Source organism: Rhinoderma darwinii, chromosome 6 (assembly GCF_050947455.1).
Source record: "Rhinoderma darwinii isolate aRhiDar2 chromosome 6, aRhiDar2.hap1, whole genome shotgun sequence".
In the NCBI taxonomy this organism is placed as follows: Eukaryota; Metazoa; Chordata; class Amphibia; order Anura; family Rhinodermatidae; genus Rhinoderma; species Rhinoderma darwinii.
The window spans coordinates 36,571,106-36,583,289 of NC_134692.1; the positions used below are offsets into that span (position 1 = coordinate 36,571,106).

General features: G+C 39.4%; 1 protein-coding gene across 2 annotated transcripts in view; it reads left to right on the top strand.

The window, feature by feature from the left end:
- AGPS (alkylglycerone phosphate synthase) overlaps positions 1 to 12,184 on the top strand; it is a 189,270-nt gene that overhangs the window by 69,748 nt on the left and 107,338 nt on the right. For both annotated transcript variants that reach the window (XM_075829511.1, XM_075829510.1), the window contains exon 8: positions 8,009 to 8,089. In XM_075829511.1, coding sequence (XP_075685626.1) covers positions 8,009 to 8,089 — 81 coding nt within the window. The remainder of the gene's footprint in view (positions 1 to 8,008; positions 8,090 to 12,184) is intronic.

Sequence of the window (12,184 nt, forward strand, 5' to 3'; positions counted from 1 at the left end):
CAATCACTATCTATTATGATAGGTATTGCACCCTTTCCTACTCAAACTATTTACTTATGGAGACATTGTTCTCCCTTTCTTCTTACCTCTGAGTAATGGTGTATTACTGGTATGTTAACTTTGAATCAGACACTTATTTAAATATTTATGTAGCTATCCTTGGATGATAGGTAGTCACAATACTTGGTGCGGTCTCCGCTTGTTATACTAGAGTTGTCTCTTTTTGCTATTTTATTATGTACAGTGTTTGTGTAATAAAGATTTAAACTTTTATATATACATTGGCGATAAAGGCTCTTATTTGTCTCTTTGTGATATATGGATTATCATGGAGCTGCCTAGATGATATGGGGGGACAGTTGTGGTTTAAACAGTTCCCAGCCCTTGTTACAAATTCGTTTGGAGTCTATATATTGATTATGATGTCCTTAACCCCTTCACGACCAGCCCACGTAGATTAACGGGCTGCCGTGCTGGGCTTTTCTCCTGCAGCCCGTTAATTCACGTGGTGCCAGAACAGAGTGCACAGCGCTCTCCCTGTGCTCTGAATCTCTCAGCACACGCTGCTACTAGCAGCCTAAGTGCTGAGAGAAGACATCAGGACCGGATTGGTGTCGGTCCTGATGACGTGATCACCATGATAAAGCTATCATGGTGTTCACATCAAAGTTTGTTGCAGCAGCAAAGTTTGTTGCAGCAACAAACTTTCGTGCTGTTTGTTACACGGTTTCTCCTCCCTCCCTGTCAGATCGTTCTGAGACAGTGGGGGAGAAGAAGCTGTGCCGAGCAGCTGCTGTGTGTCCCCTATAAAGACACACCGACTGTGAAAAACACACACAAATAACACCTCCACATAGTTTAGTGTAGGCAGCTAGCTATAGTTTAGGTAGATAGTACTCAGACTAGGACAATTAATTAGTTAATCAATAATCAATTAGGGCTTATAATATGTGTGTGTGTGTGTATGTATGTATATATATATATATATATATATATATATATATATATATATATATATATATATATATATATATATATATATACACACACACACACATATAAATATATATATCTATATAATTTTATCGATGTAAATATATAGAGACAGATATATATATATATATATATATATATATCTGTCTCTATATATTTACATCGATAAAATTATATAGATATATATTTATATACTGTGTGTGTGTATGTATATGTATATAATATATATATATACACATACACGTCTATATTATAATATATATATATATACACACACACACACACACACACACACACACACACACACACACGTAATATATATTATATATAGACATATATTTTAAATTTGTTAACACTAAAAATTTATAATTAGGGATGTTCTATATCTATATCATCATATAGATATATACGTACATGTAATATATACGTATACACACATATACTTATATAAATCTCTTCATATATTTTACACGTCTGTAAATTCTAAATACATTGATTCATTGTTAGGCTGTGTTCACACTGAGTTTTTTGCAGGAGGAAAATTCCTCCTGCAAAAACTGCTCCGCACGTTTTTTGCACAGTGGTTTGCCAAAAACTCGTCAAAACACTCGCCGAGGTGTTTTTTTTACCCTTCTGACTGATTGAAATGGGGTTTTGGAGGCGGAAACCGCCTCAAGATAGGTCATGTCGCTTATTTTTACCGCGATGCGTTTTTTTTGCTCACGGTAAAAAAGCTCATCCAACTCCCATTGAAATCAATGGGAGACATTTTCGGGCGGTTTTTGACGAGTTTTGCGGAGCGGTTTCCGCGCCGAAAAACTTGTAAAAAAACCTCTGTGTGACCAGGGTCTTAGGGTTGTTCATAAATTTATTGATCAATGGATTAGTGGACTTTTTCTTTGTTACTTTTATTAAAACGGTTACAAAAAATAAGTTAAAAAAAAAATACGTAAAAAATGGCACGCAAGTTATATACCACTTAAGAGGCATTTGCTCTCTTGGATCCTGATAGTGAATGGGGTCACTTTTGGGGGGTTTCTGCTGTTTTCGTCCCTCCAGGGCGTTGCAAATGGGACATGGCACCGAAAACCATTATAGTAAAATTTGAGCTCCAAAACCCAAATGGCGCTCCTTCCCTTCTGAGGGCTGTAATGTGTTCAAATATAAGTTTATGACCACATATGGGGTATTGCCGTAATCAGGATAAATTTCTTTACAAATGTTGGGGTGCTTTTTTCTCCTTTATTCCTTGCACAAATTAAAACATTTCTATGTTTCTTCAGAAGAAATGTAGATTTTAATTTTCACAGACTAACGCCAATAAATTCAGCAAAAAACCTGTGGGGTTAAAATGCTCACTATACAACTAGATAAATTCCTTGAGGGGTCTAGTTTCCAAAATGGGGTCACTTTTTGGGGGTTTCCACTGTTTAGGCACCACAAGACCTCTTCAAACCAGACATGGAGCCTAAAATATATTGTAATAAAAAGGAGGCCTCAAAATCCACTGGGTGCTCCTTTGCTTCTGAGGCCGGTGTTTCAGTCCAGTAGGACACTAGGGCCACATGTGGGATATTTCTAGAAACTGCAGAATCTGGGCAATAAGTATTAAGTTGTGTTTCTCTGGTAAAACCTTCTGTGTTACAGAATTTTTTCTATTACAAATGAATTTCTGCAAAAAAAATTACATTTGTAAATTTCACCTCTACTTTGCTTTAGTTCCTGTGTAATGTCTAAAGGGTTAAGAAACTTCCTGAATGCTGTTTTGAATACTTTGAGGGGTGAAGTTTTTAAAATGGGGTGAATTATGGGGAGTTTCTACTATATAAGGCCCTCAAAGTCACTTCAGAAGTGAACTGGTCCCTGAAAAAATAGGTTTTGGAAATTTCTTGAAAATGTGAGAAATTGCTGCTAAGAAAAATAAAAGGATGTTCAAAAAACGATGCAAACATAAAATAGACATATGGGGGATGTTAACTCGTAAATATTGTGTGTGGTATTAATATCTGTTTTGCAAGCAGATACATTACAATTTAGAAAAATTCAATTTTTTGCAAATTTTCTATACATTTTGGTGTTTTTCACAAATACATATTGAATTTATCGACCAAATTTTTTTACAGACGTAAAGTACAATATGTCACGAGAAAACAATCTCAGAATCGCTTGGATAGGTAAAAGCATTCCGGAGTTATTACCACATAAAGTGACACATGTCAGATTTGAAAAAATCGCCTGCGTCCACAAGGCCAAAACAGGCTGTGTCCTGAAGGGGTTAATGTAGCTTCTATATATATCTATATATGTGCGAAAGAGAAGAGCACATCCTGCTCTCCTTTCTCTATCTGTGGGCTGCGTATAGAAGATACGATAGCAGTTAGACTTCACCCACTAGCTCAGAGAAAACGGAGCATTAGAGAGAGAGAGCCTGCAGAGGGAAAAACTGCTAAATAATGCAGAATACAAGTGATATAATGGCCAGAAATGGTGTAATTCCTCATGTACGCACAAATGACAGCTTATGGTACTCTCTAAGTCAGGGGACATGCACTAGCATGTAGATCATTCCAGTCCACATGTGTGGTCTATCAAAACCAAAACTACTTTGGCATCTACTTACCCTGTGCTGCTTCTTGATTTCTGCTGAACTGCATTTCTTTAATGGCGTATGTTTAAAATTACACAAACCTGGCACCCTTAATACTTATTCTACAATGTAATCTTTAGAACAAAAGATATAGCGGACACAAACCAAAGCAGTTGTAAATTATGTGACAAGTTATCAAGCTTTTTACAGTTAATGTAAAGTAGAAGCAAAGGAAAACTGTTGATCTTACGGATGCTGCAATTTCCCGTTTTATTTCATGTCCCACCACCATTTGCAGGTCACACCGCATTGTCCCTCTAGCAGCTATTGGCATCAAGATTCATGTTCACTCCGTCTTCTAACGTTTTCATGCTCTTTACTTACCACCTCTGAAGTGGGACGCCATCTGTCATATAATTGCAAATGCCATAAATGCTTTTGGTTGGAATGCCCCTTCTAGGGAGCTTTGGGAAGATGGACCACATCCCTGTGACGGTTTTATATTAGCCATATTTTTGTCACTCAGCTTTTTCCCAAACCAATATAACAAAAACTAAGGCTACATTCACATGTGCGTTTCCGATTTGCTCGCATAAATAACTAGTTATCCAACAGTTCATGTCCGTGTGCGTTGCGTATGTCATCGGCGCTATTGTTTCCGCCAAAAAAGGTAATGCAATGGTAATGCAAACAGAAGCTATGGTTTCCGTTTGCCTTTCCATTAATGGTCTCCTCCGACGGAAAGGTCTGATCGAACCCATCAACGGAAACAGAACGCTGATGTGAACAGGTCAAAACATGTGCAGATTTTGCCAAGAATTTACAGCGATGGTCATAGTCGGGTAGGGGGGAAGTATGGAACGGGCTCACGGAGTGAACCCGCTCCATACGATTCATGTGTCGGCTGTATGTTACAGCCAACACTTAAAAGAGTAACGAGCAGGATTGCGCTCGAGCGCCATCCCGCTCGTTTAACGCGTTGGATGCCGCGGTCAATAGCGACCGCGCCATTTAAATCGTTAGAGAGACGGGCGACACACTCAATGCAACCGCAGGGTGGCGATGGTTGCTATGGCTGCCTGGGGGCCTATTGAGGGCCCCCACATCCGCCATCTTTGTGCTCCTATTAAGCCCTGCCTCTGGCAGGGCTTAATAGAAGTCTGTCAGAATCACGATATACTGCTATACATTAGTATTGCAGTATATAGTGCAAACGACCTAACAATCGCTGGTTGAAGTCCCCGTGGAATGTCTATTCACTGTCTAAACACTTCAGTATTGTTAATGTGTTAGTATAAAGACAGCACATAAGGATCTAGCAGGATCCCTATGCGCTGAGTAAATGAATGGAGAGGAGTGCATGCTGTTGATTGGTCAGCATCATACACTCCTCTGTACAACACCCACTTGGTCTAAAGTAAAAACACGCCCACTTGGGCATTAAGCAACTCATTCGCATAAATCTAAAATCACTAATAAAGTGATAAAAATAGATCGTTTTTTTAAAAATAAAAAGCATTACTGTCACCTACATTACAGCGCCGATCTCCTTATGTAGGAGATAGGGCACTTATAATGTGGTGACAGAGCCTCTTTAAGGGGTTAATTGACGGAAAAATAAAAAAAGTTATGGCTCTCAGAATTTGGCGACACAAAATAAAATTTGTTTTTTACTTAGGTTTTTACTTGTAAAAGATAGAAAAAAACAAAATATATTTGGTATCACCATAATCGTATTAACCTGCAGAATAAAGTGAACATGTTCTTTTAATTGCACATTGAATTCCGTAAAAACTAAGCGCAAAAAACAATGGAGTAATCGCTGTTTTTTTAAATTTTCTACCCCACAAATATTTTTTCCCCCCGTTTCCTAGTATATTATATGGCACAATAAATGGTGCTACGAAAAACTACAACTCGTCCCGCAATAATCAAGCCCTCCTAGGTCTATATAGATGGAAAAATAAAAATGTTATGGCTTTTGGAAGGTGGGGAGGAAAAAACGAAAATGAAAATCTGAAAAATGGCTGCGGCGGGAAGGGGTTAATAGTGAGCATACATCTTAATAAATGATCATGTGGCATTTTTTTTAAGGTTCATCTCATAGTGCAGTTTTTTGTTTGTTCCTGGGCGTTATTTCCATTTAATGCCTCTGATCAGTGCTTGTATTGTCAGGGATACTTTATCACTGGGCCAGTATTCCGTCTTCTACATGTTTTCCCAGCATCTACTGTTGGCAATAGCTGACACTTGTGTGATGTTTTCCGGATGGAATAGGCCAGGTCAACACCAGTTCAAATCTTTTCTGCATGCGAAAAACATCATAGTACAGAACAAGCGCAATAAACAGCAAAAAAAATGCACACTAGAATCATTCAGCGTATAATAGAATTTTAAAGGTAATTTTAAGTATTTTGGCTGCCACATCAAGGACCTGGCATTCTTGGCTCTGCATATGTGATTCATCTATTTCATAAGACCTCTCCGAGCATAAACAGGGAAGTAACCATAGGGTTTTATTCACTTTTAAACTATTCAAGGTGCGCCGAGGAGGGTTCTGTGATTGGAAATTTTAATTATCGAGTTGAATTTCATATCCGAAGTTCTGACCGAGATTAGTGATAAGCATATCTTAGTGCAATTATTTACAAAGAGTTTTGTTTTATATGTCACAATCAATGAGCTCCACCGTTTTTGTATTTAATTTAAATAGTTAATTTGACTTGCGTTCTGGTACTTAGTTTTTTTTTCAATAAGAACACAACCACTCGGACCCCCACCCATCACTAGAACGGGGGTCCAGAGTCCCTACTCCTCACTGCATGATCGCTGTGAGGAGGGTCTTGAGTGGAGTGGAGTGGTGATGCGCCAATGTTTATGAAGCTGACGGAAACAGCCAAGCGCTGCACTCTGCAGTCTCTATTAGCCGCATAAACCTTGAATGAGGTGGCAGGGCATATGTGCAACCATTGCTCCATTCAGAATCCTTCTTGCTACGATCGTACTATGAGGTGGAACGTGGACTCGGGACCCCCCCCCCCCCACGTTCCAGTGATCGTGGTGGGCATCATACATTTTCACCACCCCTGTGGAGAAGCGATAAATGTTCTTAGTGGGAAAGCCTTTATAAAGCCTTTATAAAGCTAAAGGCTTTGTCTGCTTTGGACAACCTTTTTTTAAAAGCCCTCCTTCAACTAGCTGATTGCTTTGGGCTTCCTCAATTTGCAATTTTTTGCCCTTTTTTTTTTTTTTTGTGTGGAGCAGCCCAGTATATCAAAGCTCATGGAAAATTTACTGTTTCATAGCACCCATTGAAATTTATTGCGGACGAGGACCATCCTGTGCAGGAGCTTTCTGCCCTGCTTAAAGGGTATGTCCACCTTTTGAAACCATTTTTTTTTTTTTCAATTGCACCAATGCATCTAAAATTAAAAATGAAGAAACTTGGAAAATAGTCTTGAGTAAAAAGATTAGTAGGTTAGCATGAAGTAGGTGATAGATGGTAGAAAGTATGACTTCAGGATGAGACTACACAAGATTTGATTGTAGTCTGTAACCATGGAGACACATAGGTCTGCATAGGAACTGTACACACAGTGGTAGATTTTTGCGAATTTCCATAACTTTTTATTATTTTTTCATTTTAAAATGGAGCAAAAAGTTGGTCTTTACCATAGGAGGCGGCTTATTGTACGGATCTAAAACCGTTTAGACTACACCAAGGAGTGTGGGTAGCCATATATTTTTGAATGTTGGCTTTTGCATAATATTTATTCTGACAAAAGGTTTAGTTAATTTGCACAATTATCTGAGTTATTTGTAACGCTTTCTTGAAGGTTGTTATTAAAGGCTTGTCTTATCCGGACAACCCCTGTCCATATTCTCTATTTGGGCATATGGATGTCATAGAGGGGGTGCCGAGCAGGGGGCAAACAGCGTCTCCCACTCTGGCGGACTGAACCTGTCCATATATTACATGGGCTGCCAATCCTCTGAATGACCACTATGTAATACTACATGCATATCCTCTGCAGGGAAAATGAGCAGCCGGTTTCATTTTCACTTTGCATAATCCACTTTTTGCGGGGGTCTCCGGAGCTGGCGGCTTTCAGATTAAATGGGTTGTCTGGGATAAGCCCACCTCTTTAACTGACTATAGTTTCATCCTAGATACCTAAAACATATGTACTTCATCCATTACAGGTCCCTATTTAGTTTCATTGTTTTTAGCTGCAAGTGTAGTAAGTGAATCTGGTAACGCTTCAGCATGGGAATTGGTGAAGTGCTAAATTGCTTTTATTTCTTTGTTTCGGACTAGCGACCAATGGCATTGAATACCTGAACTTTGCCAAGTCTGTAAGTGCGACTTCTGTACCATGTTTGTCAGATAATTATTTATAACAAAAATACATTTCTATTATTCTTTAGAGTCGAATTCTCTGGATAGATGAGAAGAACCTGACGGCACACGTTGAAGCTGGCATCACTGGTCAGGATTTAGAAAAACAGGTAAATACTGAATTTAGTGAAAAATGTATCCTCTTGCCTATTTTTTATTTGGGCATCCGACTTTGTTTTGTCCTAGTGAAAAGTGCCTAAATGGGTTTATCAGACCATATACTCTTTAGTATCTTGTCCATATACTAATGTCGAGACTCTACTTTATACCCTTTTCAGATTAGTTCAGATAAGCGGTAATGGATTAGTCTGACAAAATTGTCAACTCTTTCCAGTAGCAATAAGCAGAATTGTGAATGCAGCTCTGCACTCTACTGTAATTCAGGCTGTAATCCAGGATCAGTACATAAGTAATGAATGCGATGCGCATATATATGTTATTCATCAGTGAACAAGGCTAGTGGTTTAAACGTAGAAAGATCGCGCCCACAATTTTTTTTTTTTTTTACTACCGAGTGCTCTATCTTATATTTTCAGCTGGTTCTTCCTTCCGTCAGACTGTGACTCCCGCTCTGTCTTGCCGAATCTTACAGCGTCCGCTCTGTGGACGGGAAGTCGGTCTCATAAAAAGAGAAACTGACTGCTGGTCCATACTGCAAACGCTGTAGGATTCGGTTAGTTAGAGAGGGGGGGTGGGTAATGCAATCTGACGGAAGACCGAACGGATGCTAAAAATGAAAGATAAGGCGCTTGAGAAGTATTTTTAGCCTCGGTATCCTGTTAGCAATTGCATAAACAAAAGGGGTGCTTTTGGGCAAGAAAATTAGTTGTGGGAGTTCTTCTTTTATTATTATTATTATTATTATTATTATTAATAATAATATTTGTTCTTCTATTAAGTTATTAAATCCAAACAAAATCATGGAAAACGTACTATGTGTCTGTATATAGATTCACCGGCTTCAATGTCCAGGTTTGGGCAAGAATGGTCTTAAAAACGAACTTGCCCTATCTGTCCCTATAGTGTGTCCCCTTCCATATAAAAGATAAAAGAGCCGTATAGTATCAGGCATCGGTGCCAGGCTCAGGAGGACAAGGAACGAGGCCAGGTAAGTTTGATCAAGGAGATCTTTAATTCAAACGACGACACGTTTATGCCAGTATCGCGTCGTCGTTTGAATTAAAGATCTTTTTGATCAAACTTACCTGGCCTCTTTCCTTGTCCTCCTGAGCCTGGCGCCGATGCCTGATACTATACTGCTCTTTTCCTGCTCTTTTATCTTCTACATACCATGTCCCCGGTGCTAAGACTTTCGTACCGAGGGACCGCAGTGGATGGCAGCCGGCAACCTATACTATTTCACTCCACGCATAGTCTCGGAGGAGCGCCGTTGATCCCTCACCTTTTTCCACTGTGCAACTCCCTTCCATATATGCCCTATTGTGAAAATTAGGGGTTCTGCTCTGAACAGCCTCAGGCACTTACTTTTACATCTGTTCACTTTTTATTTATATATGATGTTTTAGCTTCTAGCTTTGTTCAGTGATAAATACATTCATTTTCTGGATTAGCAGTCTTAGGTTCTGTTCACACAGTTTGTTTTTTTTTAAACAAGTTTTTTGATGCGGAAACCGCGTCCAAAAATGCGCCAAGAAACGTCCAAAAATGCCTCCCATTGATTTAAAAAGAAGCGACATGCCCTATCTTCAAGTGTTTACGTCTCTGACCTCCCATTGACATCAATGCGGCAAACGTGTAGGCGGATCAATATCTGCCCCAAAATTCCATAAAGAATTTTGAGGCAGAATGGTCTGCCTGCAAAAAAAAACTCAGTGTGAACAGGGCCTAACACTACATTTTTAGGTTCAATGGACTGCTGTATTTATCGAAGCAGTATTTTGTTAAAATGGTGCTCGATGGTGGACATACCCCTTAAATTTATAATACGTAGTTGAACTGTCACCCATTCTGATAGCCACTAAGAGTTGGTAACATTTTTCCCCTTGTTAAGGATTGCTCTACGTGTACTTTCATCATCCTTTGGATCTACTACTGTTAACTAGGGTTTTTCCCCCATATTTTTTTCAAGATCTCTGCATGATGTCAGTGAATGGAAGCATTACTCCATCTAGATGCTGATAACCTGTTCTAATAATATCTAACTGACTGGCACCGTCTCATTGCAAGAGGGAACTCTGATGCGCTGTACCGAGCGCCGCATCCTTGTCAGTTGGACATGATCAGGACATGTTTTCAGGTTCTGGATGTAAAAAAGAATGTTTCTGTTCACTGAATAGCAAAGGTCAGGTTTTTTAAAATGATAATAAATTATAACAAACAAAATATGAAAAAGTTGCAGAACTTTTCATTATACGATGAATAAGGCTTTGTTCACATTACGTCAGAGCAGTCTATTCCCCGACGTATACCTCCAACGTCCGATGCCAAAAGGACACTCATTAGGTCTCCATCTTGTGTATGAGGGTATTTGGCTACGTTGGGTCTATGCACCGGGAGCTTTCGCGGCGCATACGCCAAACATGTTCACATAACGTGATGTGAACAGAGCCTAAGCTTTATTTACATAAAACCAGAAAACTACCGTAACCCCTCACCCCTTTCTGCTGCGAAGGCTGCTGTCGCTGACCGTTAGTGGCCCCCATAGGCTTATTATTCGTTCTTTGTGTGGAGTCCCTTCCTTTTACTTGATCAGCGGTAAGCACATTTTAAGTGGGGCTTTCAATAAGCCACATGTTTATTATGTTAGGGACAAATCACAACTTTCAGCTGTTTTACTAGGGATCCATTTTGGCAGTATGTTTTCTATTACAATATGTTTTGGATTTGGTTCGCTTAAATCGCCCATTTCCTCCAATTCACAAACACACTGAAGGAAACTATTAGCATTAGCGTCTGTGCGCAACCCGGCCGTTATAACACCAGTCTCTCCGCTTATCAAAGAGCTGAGTGAGCGCATACAACTTCACTTGACACACTTTACTTCTTTTATTGACTTATTACCTGTGCGGAAATTCTCCGTTAACCCATATTGATTACCTCTGGTTGATAGCCGGGTATACAGTAAACTCCAGGTTCGCAGATGGCTGACTCTCGACCATTTGATGCAGGACTGCTGAGCTTTGAAAATGATTTCAGTGGGACTGCTCGGTTTTGTAGCAGTTTAAGGGCATCTATTCCAACTCAGGTGCCGTACAGATGGCAAAGCCAAGCTAATATGGAAAAATGAGGAACAAGTGACTATTTAATGTACAGGAATGCATGATCTGCATCACTAATAGATGGTGCCGTTGCATACAGGAAGCCCAACCAGATGGCTGTACATTAAAAGACATCAGTCCTTGAGAGAATTAAGTACAGGCAATTTGCTCACATTTTGCAAAGGCTGCTGCAGATCACATTAGAGAAAATGGAACAAGAGATTAACGACTTTATTTATTGGAAGGCTTTAGACATAGTAGTTTGTGTGGATATTTTTTCTCTTTGTGTGTGCGCGTATAGTTTGCTTGTTCGTATGTTTTCCGAGAATATAATTTGTAAGTTCTCATTATAATTCACATAGGGAACAATCATTCAGCTCCAAGGCACTGTTGTGATTAGGCATAATAACCAAAAGCACAAAGTGGAAAATAAAATAAAAAATTTCCAATAAATAGTCGTTGAGTTTCCTCATATACCAGCAGTGTTGTATTTTATAATTTTTTTTACTCTTGTTCTATATTTTTACATGGATATCAATTGTCAAATGTATAATTAAAGAGGACCTGTCACTAGGTCATATAAGTTGAACTAGTTTACTGATCTGACTAGTGCTGTATCCCTGATTCCAGCGCTGTTTTTTTTTTTTTCCTGGATTTTCTGTTTGAGAGATCTGGTCCACTGTTGGCTCCCTAAAGGCTAGTTTGCTGTAGTTACCCAATGGGGTGGAGCTAACTTCCCTGCCTCTGATGCTGACCAATCAGCAAGAGGAAGCTTGGGGTTAGTTCACACCCTGTTGGTTAACTACAGCAAATTACCATATAGGGAACCAACAAAACAGCGGACCATGTCTCTGAAACGGGGTGGAGGGGGTCCAGGAAAAAACAAAAAACTGCACTATTCAGGTCACTAAACCAGTTCAACTTCTGACCTAGTGACCGGTCCTCTTTAAAGAGGCTCTGTCACCAGATTTTGCAACCCCTATCTGC